The sequence below is a fragment of the Eublepharis macularius genome, chromosome 4, assembly GCF_028583425.1.
Source record: "Eublepharis macularius isolate TG4126 chromosome 4, MPM_Emac_v1.0, whole genome shotgun sequence".
Lineage (NCBI taxonomy): Eukaryota > Metazoa > Chordata > Lepidosauria > Squamata > Eublepharidae > Eublepharis > Eublepharis macularius.
Window position 1 is genome coordinate 31099773 of NC_072793.1, and position 19463 is coordinate 31119235.

The window sequence follows — 19463 nt, forward strand, 5'->3', positions numbered from 1 at the left end:
TAGACCATATCCTGCAAGAGCTGCATGAATTAGTATGCAAAGCAGTTCTCCTGCAGAGGATTTCAAAGGGAGATTGAAAGAGAGACAACTGATAACGAAGCTCAAGACTATGCATCCACCTGGACTGAATCCAGACATACGCTTCCTGTCTCATTACCAGTGCTAATTTCTGCACACCCACTACCCCTCTGCATACCCCACCCTATTCAGTCACGCCATCCTTTGTCATTCACCGGCTATTATCATTTGTCTTCTGCAATCACTCCAAGACATATGGACAGACAGACTCACATTCTAGCTGTGTCTGAAGAAGTGAGCTGTGGCTCACGAAAGCTCATCCCCTACCACTAATTTTGTTAGTCTTATAGGTTCTACTGGACTCTTGCTCTTTTTCACTGCTACAGACAGACTAACACGATCTTAATGAATTAGTATGGTTTTGCTAGCTTGTGTAGATACGTTTCTTTTCTTCCTACCGTCTTCCATGACATAAGCACAGGCATGTAGACATACCACAAATACTTCATTATTACAGGCTGACTGTATAATCTAGCGTAATTTTTCAGTCTGCTGTTTAAGATCATCACATCAAAAGGATGCTATGTATGGTAAGAAATATATTTCTTTTATGAAAAGGAGCGGATGTTAGGTGTCATTTGTAATGTAGGGTTAGAAAGGGCAGCAGTAATTCACATTCGTTTTTTCTGGTAAGATTAACCATTTTTTCATGTTAGAAATTCAAGCATCCTTGTAAAATAATACTGTGGTGTTTTGTCCCAAAGTGGTTCAGTTTATCGGAAGCGTATTAAAAACTGCAGGGAGGTAATGGTGGCTACCCAGGATCATGTATTTTCTTGCATGCATTCTCGTAGATAAAAAGATAGCAGAGTAATAGGAATCACGTACAAATCTGACTGTTCTTGCTGCTTTTTGCTTTAACATTTAAGATGTCAGAGACAGTCCTTGAATTAAAGTGTTTCTAGAAGACGTGGCTATCAGTAATTGTGAACATGTCTGTACTCGGATGATGAAGTGTGCAACAAAACAGGCTTTGACATGTTAAACCTGTTTACTAGGAGATTGGAGAGTTTTTGTAGATCTAAGATTGTGTGCTGGATGCTGGGAAGCATATGTGACCCTGGGTACAATAAGTGACCTTGTAGTTCTGGATGGCTGACTGCACTGAGTGGAGTTAATCTCTTCCCTCCAAGGGGAAAGTAAAGCTGTACAAAGCGTGCTTGAATAGGCTCATCTTTTCTCCAAGATACAATCCCACAATAGGATTAAATTGTGTAAACTGTTTTCTCTAGCTGATACGGAACAGATCTGATGAGTGGCCAATTAACAGGGCATCTTCTCTTTCCTTACGACACCCTAATTCTGACCTTCTGGGTCACTTCTATTGCTTTGCTTTGCTTTATTTGTTTGAGCTTTGTCCCGAGTTCATTTTTTTCAAAGGTGGGAGAAGAATGTCTTTAAACATTCTATGCAGTTGGAGCAAGCATCAACATTTAGTGTGGTTGTTGTGGGTTTTCCGGGCTGTATTGCCGTGGTCTTGGCATTGTAGTTCCTGACGTTTCGCCAGCAGCTGTGGCTGGCATCTTCAGAGGTGTAGCACCAAAAGACAGAGATCTCTCAGTGTCTCTCAGACACACTGAGAGATCTCTGTCTTTTGGTGCTACACCTCTGAAGATGCCAGCCACAGCTGCTGGCGAAACGTCAGGAACTACAATGCCAAGACCACGGCAATACAGCCCGGAAAACCCACAACAACCATCGTTCTCCGGCCGTGAAAGCCTTCAACAATACAACATTTAGTGTGTTTCTTCTTTTTCATACCTGATTGAGATGGAGCTTCAGTTTCTCAGCCACAACTAAAGCCAGTTGATAAAAATGCCAAGACAACTCCACTTCGTTCATTCATTATCATAAGCAACAACTGCCCCCCTCTATAGACAAGACAGATTTTTTTTCCTGTTCTTCTGACTCTGACAATTCCCCATGACCAGGCTCGCTAGATCGGCTTGCAGTCACCTTTTAAGGACTGGGGGAAGAAACACCATCACATGGCTAATTCATCAAGTTTCCTAATTGAGGACCCCTGACCCAACCTGTTTCACGCATAACATTGGGGAACTAGCTCTCTAACGTGCTGCAGGCCCATATTCTGATTCAGCTTCCATGTATAGCCCAGGAGGACAAGGGGCTTCACTCAGTTACCTGAGCCAAATCAGCTGCAGAGGGGAAGTCCCGTTTGCCCCACTGTGGGGTGCCTCGTGCTGCAGTCAGTACACATGGACCCAGCTCATGTCACATGCATTGTCTAGTTGAGCCCTTAGGCCTCCCTCTCTAGAACTCTAAAACAAAGCATTGAAACGTGCAAGAGGATAAGTCAGACAGTGATCTCTTTAATGAGGCACACAAAATAAAGGTAGAAGCAAAGTTGTAGAGATGGGAATTATTGCAAAAACAAGATAACTAGAGCCATCGAGCAAAGTTTGATTTGAGTTGGGTGAGGAACTTACAAGTTGCATTTAGTTTCATTCTGGCAGCATTCCTGTTCTCCTGCGATTTATTGCAGAATTGCCTTTCGCCATGCCCGGATGATATTCCTGCTATGACTGTGTCAAAGACTGGGACCAAAATGCTGCATAACTAGTTCCACGTATCCAAGTGTGCTATGGGCACACGTTTCTTGAACAGAAGTGCCTCTTCTGCCCACCCTCCACCCCAAATCACACAATAGCTCCATACGTTCTCTGAAGCATGGAGAAAGAGAGCAGGTGCGAGTGCACTGGCCCTGCCCCCTGCCTCCGCGTGATCTTCTGGTCATCTGCAGGGATAACCGTGTGGAGAAATTGGCTGTGCAAACTCTCTTTCCCATGATCAATGACATTCCAAAACCAGCGCTGCTGATCACATGGAGGGAGAACTCACACAGCCATTTCCTTGGTGTGGTTGCCCCTGCAGTTGATTTTGTGTAGGTAGGGGGTGGGGCCAGCATGCTCACTCCCACTCTTTCTTCCCATGTCTTCGGTGATCATGTGGGGTTGTAGTGTTCTATGGGCATGCTATATCACCTTGCTTTTGAACCAAGAAAGCTTTCAAAAGCAATTTATGAATAGCATAACAAGCTTATATTTAAAGGAAGAAATATGAAAAATCCTGCTGAACATTTCCAAGCCTCGTGAGCATACCTTAATTTGGTCTTTAGATCCTAGATAAGGCTGCATATTTGAATTGTTTATGACTGGGGGAAGAAACACCTTCAAATGGCTAATTCATCAAGTCTCCTAATTGGGTCAGCTGGGGCTTCCAGGGGTCAAGCAACAGATCTTCACACCATGTAGATCCTTGTCCTTTCCTCGTGCTCGTCACCTCATTGCTTATACCCGTTTAGCACCACATGCATTCTTTCGGTTTTAGTTTAGTAGAACTGGTTTTATTTCCAGAATAAATTCTCAATGTTGGTCGTTAGACCAGCTTGGACTTGCCATAACAAATCTTCCTTTGGCAATCTAGTTGAACAGCATTAGATATATTAACCTGGTGAACATTGCATAGGCGTGTTCTTGCATTCAAAACCAACATTCAGCACTTTATTTTCACTCCCTGCCATATTTCCTCCCATTTTGGAAAAGCCATAGGCAGATTGTTTGACTGATACTTATGCAGACCAATTTTGTGTGTTCTTTACAAATACTTTACATTTTTAGAACCAGTTGCAAACTTTTGTATAAAATACAGTGTTGCCCTTGTCCAGCAAAAGCTGTTAACATAACAGCCAAATGGAATTAGGATCATTTTTGTGAATTCTGCTGCCACTCATCTTTCAAATGACCTTTTAGCCAAAGCACTCCATGTTTGCTAGAATGGTTTGTCTGAGAACAAGAATCCTGAGTTCAAAGATTTTCTTTCTTTCTTCCTTTCCTTTCCTTTCCTTTCCTTTCCTTTCCTTTCCTTTCCTTTCCTTTCCTTTCCTTTCCTTTCCTTTGACAGCAACTATGATGGGTCAAGCCCATTTCCTGAGACTCAGGCACTTCTGAGAGGGTGTGATGTCTAAATGAAGTGATTTTAACAATAGCCACGTGTGCTTCTATATGTGACTCCTCCCCTTGCCCTCCCAGTGTACAGCCTGGCATGGAACTTGCATATTGATGACTCTCCTTTATGTAGAATACTCCTTTTTCCAGAAAAGTGGATTTTCTTTACCTTTTGAGCTATAGACTTGTAGTAGAGAGAACACACACACACATTTTAGAGAGCTTTGTTGCTGCTGTGACTTAACCATGTTTCCTCTCTTCCTACCCACCCCATCCTTCTTATCTTCCAGCATTTGTCATCATGATAATTTTCGCCCTCATCCGCATTGCCAAGGGCCATGGGGAAGGCCAGCCCCCTCTGGCGCAGCTCTCGGGGATCCGCAATCTCTTCGGAGTATGTGTTTATTCCTTCATGTGCCAGCACTCCCTGCCATCCCTCATCACACCCATCTCCAAGAAGAAGCATGTGAACAAGTTGGTCCTGTTGGATTACATTTTAATCCTGGGTTTTTATGTCCTCCTGTCCTTTACTGCTATCTACTGCTTCCTCAATGGGACTCTCATGGACATGTACACACTCAACTTCACCAATGGTCAGATAGTCCCTTATGCCTTTCTGCGCTACTTCCTGGGCCTTTTCCCCGTCTTCACCATCAGCACTAATTTTCCTATAATTGCCGTGACTCTGAGAAACAACTGGAAGACCCTTTTCCACCGGGAAGGGGGAACCTACCCGTGGGTAGTCGATAGGATTTTTTTCCCAATTATCACTCTAATTCCCCCCCTCCTGGTGGCTTTTTGCACTCACGATTTAGAGTCCTTGGTGGGAATTACTGGGGCCTATGCTGGGAATGGGATCCAGTACATCATCCCTGCTTTCTTAGCATATTGTAGCCGAAAAGACACTCAGTTGGTTTTTGGAACCGGCACAATCAATCAACATTTGTCCCCTTTCCGGCACACATTCTGGATTGGGTTTGTGCTCCTCTGGGGTCTTTTTTGCTTTCTTTTTGTAACTGCAAATATCATTTTGAGTGAAACGCAGCTCTGATGATGGAGCCGTGCTGCAGTGCTGCTTGTTGTCATACAGACACTTCAGGGTGACCTGTAAGATCCCTTAGCCTTGCACCCAGTGAGAACCTTTTCTAAACCATCAGCTTACTAATAATAAAGTCTTGAGTGTGAAACTTGAGCTGGATGCTGACCTTGTCAGTTCTGGGTACAGGATTTCCTGTTCAATTTCTTTTTAATTTAACTTTCCCACCCCAACATACACAGCTATGGCTTTAAGAACTTCACCTGGCTGCTGCGGTTGCCCAATCTCAGGCTTTTTTGCCTTGACTAGAGATCCCCCTATGGAATGTCTTCCTCTGTCTTGTGCTGTGATGTCTCCAGAGGCTACTGGATACACATCTCTTCTCCAAGGAAAATGCGGAGAAGCACTGTGGCTGTTGCCTGTCAAGCGAAAGCAGCCAGTGAATTAAGCAAGCAGCGATTCCTCCTTCTGCTCATATTTTCAGCTAAATGGGAAAAAATCAGGAGCAGAATGTAGACCACTGGATGAAGTGGGCTTCACAGATGTTGGACGTGTTCCAGGGTTAGAGGGGAACCTAAACTGTAGAGTACGAGAGAGGAAAATGTCCAGTGGTACCGTTTGCCTGCCTGCCTGCCTAGTGGTACCTGAACACTTACCATTTTTTCTCAGCATTTATTTCCTTTTCCATTTGTTACAGCCTTTCCAACTTACATTTTCCTTTGTCGCGTGTCATGTGGTCTCTGGTTTCACGGAAGCTGTTGTGGGTCTAAATGAAATAGTTTCATCTGAAAAGAATGCAACTATAGTTAATTTTCCTGATGTTTTTGTGTTTGCCAGCCCCTTGACTTCCTCTCCTTAGTTGGGCATTCACCGTGTGTTTGGTGAGAGACAGGTGCTGCGAAGCACCGCTTCGTGAGGAATAAAAGGGAAAGGCTGTTTCCACAGCTCCTTTGGGCTGCTGAGTAGCCTCAGCCATTGTTACAGTCCTCAGTTTCATGCTAGTCTGGGGCAGCATGGCGGGCCGAAGCTGCTACAGTCACTGTTTGCGTGAGCATGAAGGTGCTAATTACTTGCTGGACAAGTAATATATAAAACCATTCAGAGGGTTCATGGACTTGTTTCTAAGCACCTTAGCTGGGTGTTACCAGATGTGGGGCTTAGCTCTTAAACACGTCTTGATGGAGAATAATTATTTACCTGAAAATGTAACCAGAGAGAATAAAATCATGGAAGCTAGGAGAAAGTCGCTCCTAAAAACATTGTTTTGTGTCTTCTGTGGGCCTATAAAGGCAGCCTATCCTAATACTCCCTGAATTCCCAAAAGACATGCATTCCGTTGTAAAAACTCTTCTCCCTCTTTCTCCCATCGTGTTCAGGGAATATAAAGAAAAAAACTGCTCCCCACCATCTAAGCTGTCTATTTTACTGTACATATAGCTCAGACTATACATCATAACAACTGCAATTATATACCACTCTTCTAGACAGATTAGTGCCCCCACTCAGAGCAGTGAACAAAGTCAGTATTATTATTCTTCCCGCAATACAGCAGGGGAGCTGGAGATGAGAAGAGTGGCTGACCCAAGGCCACCTGCTGAGCTCATGGCAGTCGTGGGATTCGAACCAGCAGAGTGCTGATTCACTCTTAACTGTTAGGCTACCTGGGTCCCTCCTTATCTCAAGAGGAGGGCTGGGGAGTGATTTTAAGAGAAAAAGAGACAGATAGGGGCTCTAAACTGCCCCCACTGCTCGTCCATATTTCCCTGCAGCCCCCTGCCCCCAATCACTTTTCACTCATCCGGGTGCCTAGGTAGAAGAAAGCTGCCTGAAAGTGGGCAGGTGACTGGGGTACAATTCGGCTCTCCTCCATCTCATGCTCCATTTTCTATTCAGATCAGCTCTCTGTCCTCTCAGACTTCAGTCTGTCCTTGTCTTTGTTGAAAAGGGGTACTTCTCAAGCCGCAGTCCACTGCCATTCTTTTGTGAAACTGCAAACATTAATAGATTGAGGAAGTTTGGAAGCAATCATAGTTCGCCAATGTTTTAATCATATAACAAGAACTTTGCTTTTTATTCTTTTTGCCTATAAATATTTTTAAGCTACATTTAAAGCAATTCCAGACCTTGGGTTATGTTGTCTTCTCTTAGTCCAGTACGGCTGTGATATTAAAGGTGACATTTCACCGATGTGATCTGAGCAATTCAATGGTGTTGGACATTTTTTTAAAATCAAAATTGTTACCAAGCATAATTTTCCAGCCAGTATCAAACTGAATTGATTCTGCTGTAGAAACAATCAGGTTGGCAGAGGCTGTGTCAAAGAAAATAACCACAGCAAGTTCAAGAGTAACTGAACTGAGCTTAAAAATAAAATGCCCTTGGTATGTTACATAAAGCAGGGGTTGCCGATTTGGGGGCGGGGAGGGGAGCTTGCTGCAAGCTCAATAAAACCTGACATCCTTTTGCTTCTTGATCTCAAGCTGTACTTGGCAGCCCTTGCTGGTACATCAGAGTCACCTAAGCAGCCCTGAGAGTATGCAGATAGCTGATGCTGTTCCTTTGCTACCAGGTTACGGAAACATTCCTCTGAGTGAATTGTTAGAGAAGGTTTAGGGAAAGCAAAAATCCCAGGGTTCAGAGGACCCGTCACCTGACTAGAGTCCCGAAGAAATGGAAAGTAAAGCATCAAAGTAAAGCATCGTAAGTGGGTTATAACTTGCTTCTATCACTTTTTCTCCTGATTATAAGAAAATTTGTCAGATAGCAAGTGGGACAGATCACCGACGGCCATGACAGAGCTGTCGCATACTGGTCCAGTCTGCCCTTGTGCCAGATGAGTCAGGGATAAGATCAGAATTGGCATTTTAACTGCAGAGTAGATACACCCAAGAAATAACCTTGTAATGGATGAAAATGGTGTTACCACCTTCTTCTCCATTTTGTCCGGCATATAACACCGGTCTAACATCTATTTCAATCCTCTGTAGGGTTCACTGAATTTCTCACCATTTTGCCTCCTAGGAACTAACCTGTCACTTTGTACTTATCTTCAGGCCCAATTCACAAAAGGTTTTTCTTCCTCCCATCCCTTTAATTTCCTCCCTGCAACTCAACTCAGAATTGCTTCTTCCTTTAGTTCGGTCTGGTATGTCTTTATATGTGTTGCAAAAAGGAGAAAAAGTCCTAAGTAGCATGAGAATAAATATTATTGATAACCGGAAGTGGCTGAAAGAATAATTAGATGAAATAAATACCAATGGTCTGCCGGCTAAATATGACTTAAGTTATCACAGGGTCAGCCTGGAAAGGCAAACAATTCTGAAAAAGTTTACAAAATGATGTATTTAGCCGGCAAATTGTCGGTAATTTATTTCTGTTCATCTAATTATTCTTTCAGCCACTCCCAGTTATCAGCAGTATTTATTCTCACACTATTCAAGACTTTTTCTTATTTTTTGCATTGTTACCTCTGGTACAGAGTACCTTCTGCTTTTCAGAAGTGTTCTACCCCCCTCCACCACTTTTCTGTGGTTTTTATATATATTGCACCAAGTACAGTCCAGAACGACTAAATATGGAGTCACAGCAGAAATGGTTCAGTTGCTGAGCTGCAGTAGCCATATTTCTTTTTATGGACACCCCCTAAGCTTGTTGTGAGACTTTAATGGTCCTTTTTATACAGAAGTTGGAAAGATGTGGTGGTGTGCAGCTGGCGGCCTCACCATTCCCACCACCAAAGATTTTTCTGCCATCCTTTTGCCCCAAAGCCATAGTTCTCTGTTGCATTAAATGTGCCTTTTTGCTTTAAATTATAAACTTAAATGTTGCCCGAAAGGAGATCAAATGTGCAATTGCTATAACTTGTCCTTAAATTTCAAAACAAACTTCACTGTAGGAGAGGTGAGTTTCTCAGCATGAATGGAAAGAAAGCCTTTGAAATGGCATGGTGCTAGTGCCTTTCATTGCTCCCCCACCCCAACATTTTATTTTCTTGTAGTTAGCATTGAAGGCACTCCCTTCAGTTGAAGCCGTAGAAGGATCTACCTCAATTCCTGGTGGAAGCACTACAAAATAGGGGGAAATTTCAAAATCTGCCTTAAAACATGCAATAGCTGTCGAGAACCAAGGTGGATCAGGCATTGGAGTTTGTGTTGTTGTTGTTTTAAATCCACTATATTACAAGAAGAGGGTGGCATGGGATCCAGAACTCATTCTAGCTCAATGTAATACAGTGGTTGATGTCTTCCCCATCAGGTTTAAAATAAGATTATATTTTTAATTGGCCGTTATAATGTAACAATTCTCTCCGGCTTTTCACTACAATGTGTTCTTCTCAGCTTGTCCCTGTATATAATTATTTTTCAGAAAGGCATAAAGAAATAAAGGAACATTATACATCTGTTGTGGTTTGGCCTTTTCCTGCGTGCATTAACAGAGGGTCTTGAATTGGTTTTCGTTGACAGATCAGTTGGCAGAAGCCGCAAAGCGGGTGGAGCAGCAGCAGCGGTAGCCAGAGACTGGCAGCAGCTGATGGAGCAAATTTTGCCTTCTCTTGTCCCCCTGTATTAGTCTACCGCTTCCTTTAGCACTAGGTGTTCTTTGAAAACTCAATTAAAACAGCTGTACCTCACCCATCCCAATTACATTTCCTTGCACCAAAAAAACTAAACAAATTGAATCATTTTGCTGCCTCAGGCAGCAAATGAAGTTTCTTCCAGCAAATTTATTATCGTCATAAAACACAGCTTGATTTATGTTAAAATATTAAAAAGAGCATTTTATGATGGAAACAAACAGTTTCTGCTTTCTCTTTCTGTCTCTCACAAGCTCTTTCTCTCTAGGGGATTAAAGGGTGATACGGGATTTATTGGAGAACTGGACTGTAAATTTGAAAGCAAAGTGGCGCTAGAGTTGACATCCGTCTTTCCACTCTTCACGAACTATAAGAGGGAAAGGGCCACCCTTAAAAGGTGGAAGTTGGAAAAGGTCTCAGGTTAGAGAGAGAGCTTGTAGAAGAGGCCTTGGGAGAGCTTTTGTCGGTAACCTATATAGCCCTAGTTACACTAAAGCCTGTAAGAGTGCTGTAGAAAAGTGTCCAATGTTGGTGTAGGTTAATGGGTCCAATTCCTAGTCAATTCTACAGATTCTCTGAGTTGTTCTGGACAATTCACTTGCTCCCACACTCCAGATCCATAGGTCACAATACCTCTACTCATAGGATTTTGTCTGAATGTACGTAAGGATTTTAGAATACAAGTCCAACATCTTTTTAAAGCTATGAATAAGCCCATAAAAGATCTAAACTTCACAATCTGATTTGCTTTAATGGTGTTAATGGGAAGCAAAGTTGATCCTAATATTTTAAAGCACCAAACTATGCTTAAAAGTTGTGCATCCTGCTCTCCAATCCCAGTTATTTATGTACAGCTGAAAAAAAGATACTTGTCTCATTTACTCAAAGAATTCCTAGAATAAAATGCTAGATATGCTATGCTTTTTCGCTAGAGCTGCCATACAAGTACAGATAACACTTTGGTCATACACAGGCAATGAGCCTGATGATTCAAAGCATTCATTCTGGGGAAGAGCATATTTTATTACTCCTCACTCATTTTAAAGGATACTTCTTTCAAGAAGAAAACGAGTAGAGCAGGGAAGGGGGCTGGTAATAGAAGCTTTCTTTCTAGTGTTTGTCTTCAATTTGCAAGGGGTTTTTACTTAGGTAGAATTCACAAATGTTATCCCCTCTCCCAGCCTGAAGTGGTACTGTCCAGTGTCCCTCTTCAGGATTCTACCATTTTGTTCTTCATTTGTTCTTTCAAATAGCTGGGTTGCAGACCGGTGCCAAACTGCAAAAAGTTCCTTTCGGCCAGTCTGGTGCACAAGACCTGGCTTTATCGGCTACTCCGTCCTAGATGACACTGTTATCTCTGTCCCAAGGAGCCTTGTCCTCCAAACAATAAGTGGCTTGACTCAGCCTTTCATTGCTTTGAAAGTACTTTTTTTCTTCTTTCAAGCGCCTTTGATCCAATGATCTTGAGCAGCGGATAAGAAGTCTTTATTTCTTTAAGGAAAATATGGTGGAGAAGTACTTGGCCAAAGCCAGCGTAGTCTTTGGATCTCTGTCCACCAGCAGATAGGGGACTATATTATCTTTCAATACGGCGGGGGGTAGTTTAGTTAAAATGGGGGCAATCCACAAGTCGCGATGAAAGTTTTAATAAAGGCATTCCAAGATCATATGGGAGAGGGAATCTACCTTTTTCAAGTTACAATGGCAAAGTCTATCCAAATAAGGCAAGTTACAGTATCTCTCATATAGAAGCACAGAGGGGGCAGCGTTCAGGAAAGCGAGCATGAATGCTCTACAATAGCGAGAGGAACTGTTAGGTATTTGATGTAAGCTGGGACGGTTGGAGATGGAAGAATGCCAAAGAACGGGGTGGAGCATAGTCTCCAAGCACATATCACTGAGCTTGAGTAATTTAAGCCTTTTATGTGTTTCTTGGTGGTTAGTAAAGATTCAGTTTCCCCAAGTCTTCCTTTACTAGACCAAGGTTAGATAATTTCTTGTCTATTTCTTGCACCCAACAAGAGTAGTATTGATCTTGATTTACCTCGCAGAACAAACTATCCTTATTTGTGGAGAAGAAGACCTTTAACCTATGTTTGAAAGCATGCAGCCATACTTTGGCTTCGATAGAGCCCTGACCCAATTCTAACCTTAAAGCTATCCCAGCTATACATTTTGGGGTTCCTGCAATGCATTGCAGAAAATGGCAAAGCGGGTAATCTACTTGGAGGATTCATATTGATGCTCCATAAAGGAGCTGAGGAATGATTTTCATATTAAATGCATGCAAGCCCCCGAGGATATATATATAGAGAAGAAGAACCGTTCAATTGCTGACACAGAAGGCTTAATTTTATTTATTACACATTTAAGATGAGTTTGCCAATTAAGATGAGGGTCAAAAACTACACCTAGGTATGGGAATTTGGAGACTTATTCTAATTGAATACCATCAATTCTCCAGACCAAGGGGGAAACATTCTCGACTTTGGATAAGACCATAACCTTTGATTTTGAGTAATTAATCTTAAGTTCTTCATGTTTACAGTATTTTGAAAAACGACTTGAATCTATTCTGTCCAACCTGAGTGTGGGACATAAGGATAGTGTCATCCACATAAAGGAGTAAAGTTAATGCCTTTGAGGATAAGTACAGAGGGTGGAATTCTGCTGAAGAAAGGAAAGTTTCAAGGTCATTCAGATACAAATTAAAAAGTAGAGGTGCTAAGGGGCAACCTTGCTTTACTCCTCTGTCTTGGCGAAAACTCTCCATAAATTCTCCCTTTTCTCCACTGTGGACTTGAGCCACACATGAAGAGAAGAGATTTTTTATTAGCCAGAGCAATCTTTTATCAATTGAAGTACGTTCCAGTTTTCCCTACAGCCTATTCCTAGATATGGTGTCAAAAGCTCTCTTAAGATCTATGAAGGTGACATACAGTTTACCTCTAGGTGAGGAGGTGTATTTTTCGACTAAGAGCAGAACCACAAGTGACAAAAGGCACAGATTGGACACTTGTCTGCTTCCCTCAAGTTTTGATGGGAAATGTAGGCGTCCTGGTCTTGCAGCTTGGCTCTCCGACTGCTGCCCAATGGACTTTTCAACTGTCACTTGCCCAACATTCCGCCAAGCTGCCTACATTTCCCATCAAAACTTGAGGGAAGCAGACAAGGGTCCAATCTGTGCTTTTTGTCACTTGTGGTTCTGCTCTAAGTGGGCGATGATCAAACAATGGTCTTGAGGCGCAAGTCCCTTCCTAAAGTCGATTTGCTCCCTCTCCAGAATGTTGTTTGAAGTTATTCATTCCTCTAATGTGGGATATAAATATGAGGTATATATCTTTGCCACTGATGAGAGAAGACTAATAGGTTGATAGTTTGCTGGATCTGACCTGGAACCTTTCTTAAAAATTGGAACAATAATAAGAGTGTTTCCAAATTGAAAGGAGCTTCCTTGAAAGGCTGATCTCTGAGAAAACTGGAGCTAGAATCATAGCCCACCGTGTTGGATTAACCTTGAGCAAGTTGTTAGGCACCAAGTCCAAACGTGAGGGTTTCACTCAACATAAAGGCTTGATCATTGAGATAACTTCCAGCTTGGTAATAGGAGTCCAGAAGGGGAGAAGGACAGGGTTCAAGTCACATGAGGCAGTGTTTTCAGAGGAGAATATTTCCTTAAAGAATTGCACCCATTCCGAAGCAGAAATATAGAGCAGGCTGGGTGGGGTGGGGTGGGGTGGGGTGGGTGTGCTCTTTTATCCACGTTGAATAGACCAAATGACTCAAAGAGGCTGGAATCTTTGTTGTTTATTGTGGAAATTAGGCAGTCCCATATCCTGTGTGTTTCCTCTCTCTGAGAGTACTGTGAAGCCTCTTCTCATGACATCTCTTCTTCTGACACAGTCACTGGTACTTGGAAAAAAAATATGGCTCTTGCTGCTTAATGAAGATGATGACTCCCCAGCACAGTGTGCTAAGACAGATCCTTGTGCATATGAACAGGGGTCTGGACCAGTCCCTGCAACTCAGCTTGATGACTAGTACACTGCCAAAGTCCCAGACAGACAGAATGGACAAGATTTAAGCATCTGCCACGGGATCCACTTTACATTTCCCCCTATTTCATATGTGTACTGTTGTATACTGATGACCAGTGTATTGTTATTGTTGTTATTGTTAAATTTATTTCCCGCCTTTCTCACTGAGCCCCAAGGTGAATTACACAGTGCAAGTGAAATACAATATAAACAACCGTTGGGACATTCATTGAGCAGATACGGTAGGGTATGGTAGCAGAAAATTTGAAAACAAGCATAAAGCCAAGCACAGAGATGAAATCTTTCTGAAACAAAGTGTAACTCATTAACACGACATGTTTAGTAATGTGCAAACTTTCCAGTAGGAGCATGTCTACATCAGCAGACAGTACCCAGTAGCATAGTTTATAGTCCCTGTCCCTACCACGGCACCTCTCTGAGCTGTTTCTTATGACACAACCGTATAACCTGAATAAAAAGCCTTCCTGAATAATTCAGTTTTGCAAAGTTTGTAGAAAGCCAAGAGAGTGGGAGCTTTCCTGACCTCTTCAGGCAGGCCATTCCATAAGGTGGGGCTACCACAGAGAAAGCCTGTGTCCAGGCAGCTGTTGGTTTTGCCCAACGGCAGGGTATCTGCAGAAGGCCGTGTGCAGATGAGCAGAGCTGCTGTGGCGGAACATCGGGAGAGAGGCAGTTGCACAGAGGAGCCATGGCCATGAAGGGCTTTGAATATGATAGCCATGACCTTGAATTGAGCCTGGTAATTGATGGGCAGCCAATGGAGTGCCTGCAGAATGGGAGTGATATGCATGTTCCCTCTAGCTCCTGAGAGCATGTTCCATCTAGCACCAGCTGAAGTCTCCGTATTGACTTGGAGGGGAGACCTATGTAGCGTGCATTACAGTAGTCTAGCTTCAGTGTTACTGTGGACTGAATCCAGGTGGCCACGTTGGCTGTGTCAAGGTAGGGGGCCATCTTCCAGGCTAGTCTGAATGGGAAGAAGGCCTTTTTTTTAGCTGCATTTACCTGCTTCTCTAGCAGCAGTGCCAGTCCAGTATAACCACTGGGCTCTTAACTGAGTCAGCCAGGGTCAACTGAACCCCATCAAAGTACAATGGCCTTCCATTTCCCAACCATTTCCAACCATTTTCCAACCAGTATCACTTCCGTCTTGTCTGGTTCAATTTCAGTTTGTTTGCAGTCAAGCAGCAACACAGCCCCTGTACTGCATCACCAAGGGATTTGCTTGACAAGATATAGAGTTGGGCGTCATCTGCATATTGATGGCATCCAGTTCCGTAGCTAGCTTGTAGATGTTAGATTTGGCCTGGGGAGATTAGATTTCAGTTCCCTGCTTGGGCTGTGAAGCTGGCTCTTTGGGCCAGTTGGATTCAGCCACAGACTTATTGTAAGAAAAATCAGCTTGCCAACCCCTTCAATAACATTAACCTGAGCTCTTCAAAGACTGCAGCCTGGTTTAAACACAATGCTGATGAGTAGAAAGACCTTACCCCTATGATCTTCCACATGTCTTGCTTAAACCAGGCTCTTACCTGCTTCTCATGCAAATGTAATATTTCAAGGATCTATAACCTGAGTGGGTGTTGTGCCGGCATGCTAATGTTGTACACGTCACAATAGAGCTTATATGAAACCCTGGGTATGTGCAAGATTTCAGGGTAAGTTCTTGCTTGCCAGCATCTCATTCAAATTGGGCTTAACATCTGTCAAATGAAGATGGATCAAGAAAAGAGCAAGAGTCCAGTACTGCAGGTGCTACTGGACTCTTGCGCTTTTCTACTGTCAAATGAAGATTTGTTTTTTGGGTTTTTTTTATAGGCAAGAAGGGAATTCTCTGACAGATTTTAATTGCGTATTGAAGCTTTCACTGTAAATATGACTCTGCATTTGCAAGAGCTGGAGTCAAAAGAGGTGGGAAATTAGCTTAGTCGTGGTGCCTATTTATCCTTCCCTTCCCTCTGCAGCGGATGCCAGCTGTGATGCTTTATAATGTGGCTGCTCCACTAAGAACCTGAATGGCATCTCAAAGTCATTGAGCACAGCTCATCCACCAGACTCCAGATGGCAACAACTTTGTCACTTCTATTCGGCAGGCGATATGAAAATTCGCACTCTTATTCTCAATTAGCGATGGGGGAGAGGGCACTCCCCAGTTCATTTCTCAGTGCTAACAGAGTTGGAGATCGTCTCTGTACAATTTAGAACTCATTCTCCTGATAACTTCATATGGACTAATTAAACATTAGTTTAACGTTTAAATCTGACTTGTTCCTTCTGCTTTCTTGAAACTTCCCACGTCATTCTAGCAATAGAAAGAGGCAAGTGGAGGACCTACAAGGTCCTCATTTCCTGTCCCCCACTATTTCCTCTTTCCCTTCCCCGAAAGCCCCCCATAACCTCTCACCTTTTCCTGCTTCCTTCTCTCCTTCCCGCACTCCACACCCCTATCAGACTTCTCTTTATCTGCACATGACCCCATTTTCTGCTTTCCCTCCTTCTCTCTCCCTGGCAGAAACTGCCCCAGTTGCGTGGTGCTGGGCCTGGCCAGCCTGGGGACTGGTTTCATGGTGGGAAATCTGCAAGAAAAAATGAAGAGAGGCAGAAACCAGTGGTGCTGGTGAAGAAAAGTATTTTATTATCCTGGTAAAAAATTCACATGCATTTTGCAATCAAGCTTCTTCGGGGGAATCTGTGAGTCTTTCAGTTTTCTTACAGCAAGAATGCAGAAACAGAAAGGCTTGTAGATTCTCTTGAAGAAGGTTTACAGCAAAATACATAGGGATTTTTTTCCTGGATAATAAAATATTCTTCACATTCACAGGCTTTTGCCTCTTTTCATTTTTGTGATTGGTGTGGTCCTTTTGTTTTCTTCTTGGGGAACCCACAAGGGCTTGAGGGGGAGCCCTCACTTCCCCCTGTATACCCCTCCTCACACAACTTCCCTTTTCCGTCCTCCTGACAGCACTCGTATCCTTTCACCTTCCATTGCTTCCATTCACTCGTTCTCCCCAGGCCTGAGGCCGCTGCCAGAGCCCGTGGCTTCGGGTGCGGCCCACTGGGACTGACTCCCTACTCCCTCACCTTCTCTGAAGTCTGCACTGATTCCCTTCCACTGCCTGCTTGTGTGCTTTGTCACCTCTGCTCCCAGCTGCTTATGCTGCCTACCACTGCTGGCATGTGGGTGGTGCACAGGGCTTTTTTTCAGCTGGAATGCAGTGGAACGAAGCTCTGGAACCTCTTGAAAATGGTCACATGGCTGGTGGCCCCGCCCCCTGATCTCCAGACAGAGGGGAGTTGAGATTGCAGTGCGGAGGGCAATCTCAACTCCCCCTCTGTCTGGAGATCAGGGGGCGGGGCCACCAGCCATGTGACCATTTTCTCCGAGGGCAACCCACTGAGTTCCACCACCTCTTTTCCCAGAAAAAAAAGCCCTGGTGGTGCACAAAGCATCCCCATTCTTAATGGCAATGACAGTAGCACTCCTAGCTGTACCCCTCACCACTGGGGAAAGGGCATGCAGCTACTGTGGGCAGCTATGAGTGCAGGTGGTGGGAGAGCTTGTGAGTGGGCAAAAGAAGGAAGCGCAGGCAGGTGGGGGCATGAGGGTGGGACGGGAAGAAGGGGAGGCTAGTAGTGGGCATGGAATTATCTGCCCAGCCCCCCCCAAACATGGACTTTAACCTGCTTCCCACCTACCCAACCGCCCACTTAACTTTTATCTGCTCCACCATTTTTTGGAAGGATGAATGAAATGGAGAGAGCAGTTATCAAATGTTCTTTTTTGTAGACTCATACTGTCCTGTTATGCTCAGGGAAAGAGAAAACTTCTGTGCTGTGAAGAGCAGCCGGAGGTATATCTTCTCTCCCATACTGACTGCCTAATAAAGTAACTGGCACTCAGCAGTAAAAGACTCAGTATTAGTTGGCCTATGTGCTTGTGCATAGTATTACTTATAAATATACACTTACATATTACAAAGTCCAAAAGAAAAAAGAAAAAGAATCAACCTGAAAAGTATTAAATGTTTCTCTTAGCATTTTCCATTTCTGAGCGATAATGCTACTTAGGGGCCACATAAAATTGCTTCGGGAGTCAGATCTGACTTGTTGGCCAGAAGTTGGCTATTCCTTCTCCAGGTAACAAAGAAACACTCTAATTTTTACATATTGCTCACCTAAGTTCCATATCCTAGAAAAAGTCTGATTTTCTAAAAAATCTCTATCCAACAAGAGTTTGTTTGATCTCCTCTTAAGGGCTGACCTGGGACCTGTAGTCCTCCGTGATTAAGGAACTTTACCCAAGCCAAACAGCCTTTGGCTCAAACGGTATCTATCTATATTCATGGTTAGGGAGTCTGTTTTTTTTCAAGGAGTGCTTTAATTGGTTTTTTGCATATGCAAATAGGCCCTTAGTTCACTTAAGCAGCATACTTGAGAGAAATTTCCATTTTTGAACAAGGTCAGCTGATACCTTCCAATTGTCCAGTGAGATCAGATTAAAATGCAAACATTCCTCCTCCCCCCGACCCCACGATATTCCTCCAATTAAAATTAGCTTTAGGCAGTTGTTCCAAGTAGACTCCAAGGTGCTGAAAGAGACTGTCACAGAAAAGTTAGTGAAGAAATGGTATTACTCTGTTTGAATTACTGTCCTCCAAACAAACATAGGAAACCAGCTTTTTGAAAGCATCTTCTGGTGTTCTCAGTCAGTACTGTTTTTGTCAGTTGGCTGTCTCATCCCACTGTGCCCACCCTTTGGTTTTATTTTCAGGGCATACTTATTCTAGTTTAACACTCATGGCTCCCCCCCTCCCAAAAATTCTGATATTTAGTTTGTTGAGAGATGCTGAGAATTTGGTAGATATCCCTCACCCATCTCACAGAGGTAGACTGTCTATTACACCAGTTTAAGGCTGTGCCCTCAGTAGGGGGCCTCACATCATCAGTCAAAAGAATCAGGTAAAGGTCTGGGAAACCAACAGTCTTTCCCTGGCCTTTTCTTCTTTCTATACTGTATTCTATGTTATATGGTTATAATATCTAGTAATGGGTTGGATCCAAAGTTTCCTTGAATGGAGTGAGTCTGCAGGAAAGGTTTTTACCATCTCCTTCCACGAGTTTCACAAAAGCTCTGCTGTGGATTGAGGGACCTTTCAGAATAATTTCAAGTGGTACAGTGGCTACAGAAAGACGTCACGTGGGTACCCATCAAAATCCCCATCTCCTCACTTTTGTGCACTCTTTTGGTGGCTTCATGGAACTTGCTCTAATTGCACAAACATAAGGTGGTGATTTTGACCAATTCCCCTTCTTGCTGCACTGGCCCCTCCATGTCATGGTATATTGTACTGGAGGGTATCCTGACTCTCAGCAGCAGCTTTTCAGGGGTGCAGGGGGAAGGGAAGGCAGTTAAGACACTGCTGCAAACTAGCTCTGCTCATGGAAGCCTTGGATCCATCCCAGAGTGGTTAGCAGTGTTACGGGGTGCAAACCCAGGAAACACCGTCCATCTCAGCCAGTGTCAATAAGAAAAGATTTCTGGATTCTGACACAATTTCTTTTGTTTTGGGGGTGTCACCTTGTATTGACCCAGAGACTCTCGTCTCCCATCCCTGATGGCTCTCCTGGCCACTCAGGTCCCGTAGAAGCCTCTAAGAGCTCTGGTTGTTTGTTTGAAGCACTCTGGCTTCCTGGGTTCTTTTTGAGTGTGTGTTTCTCCTTGGCAAGCAACACAGGGCAGAGGCAGGTAAAAA

At 43.5% G+C, this 19463-nt stretch overlaps 1 protein-coding gene across 3 annotated transcripts in view; it reads left to right on the top strand.

The window, feature by feature from the left end:
* The window catches only part of TMEM104 (transmembrane protein 104), a 117982-nt gene extending 108506 nt beyond the window's left edge, over window positions 1–9476 (top strand). For all 3 annotated transcript variants that reach the window (XM_054977855.1, XM_054977856.1, XM_054977857.1), the window contains one exon: window positions 4334–9476. In XM_054977855.1, the coding sequence (XP_054833830.1) occupies window positions 4334–5094 (761 nt within the window). In that variant the 3' untranslated portion in view covers window positions 5095–9476. The remainder of the gene's footprint in view (window positions 1–4333) is intronic.
* The last annotated feature ends 9987 nt before the right edge of the window (window positions 9477–19463 follow it).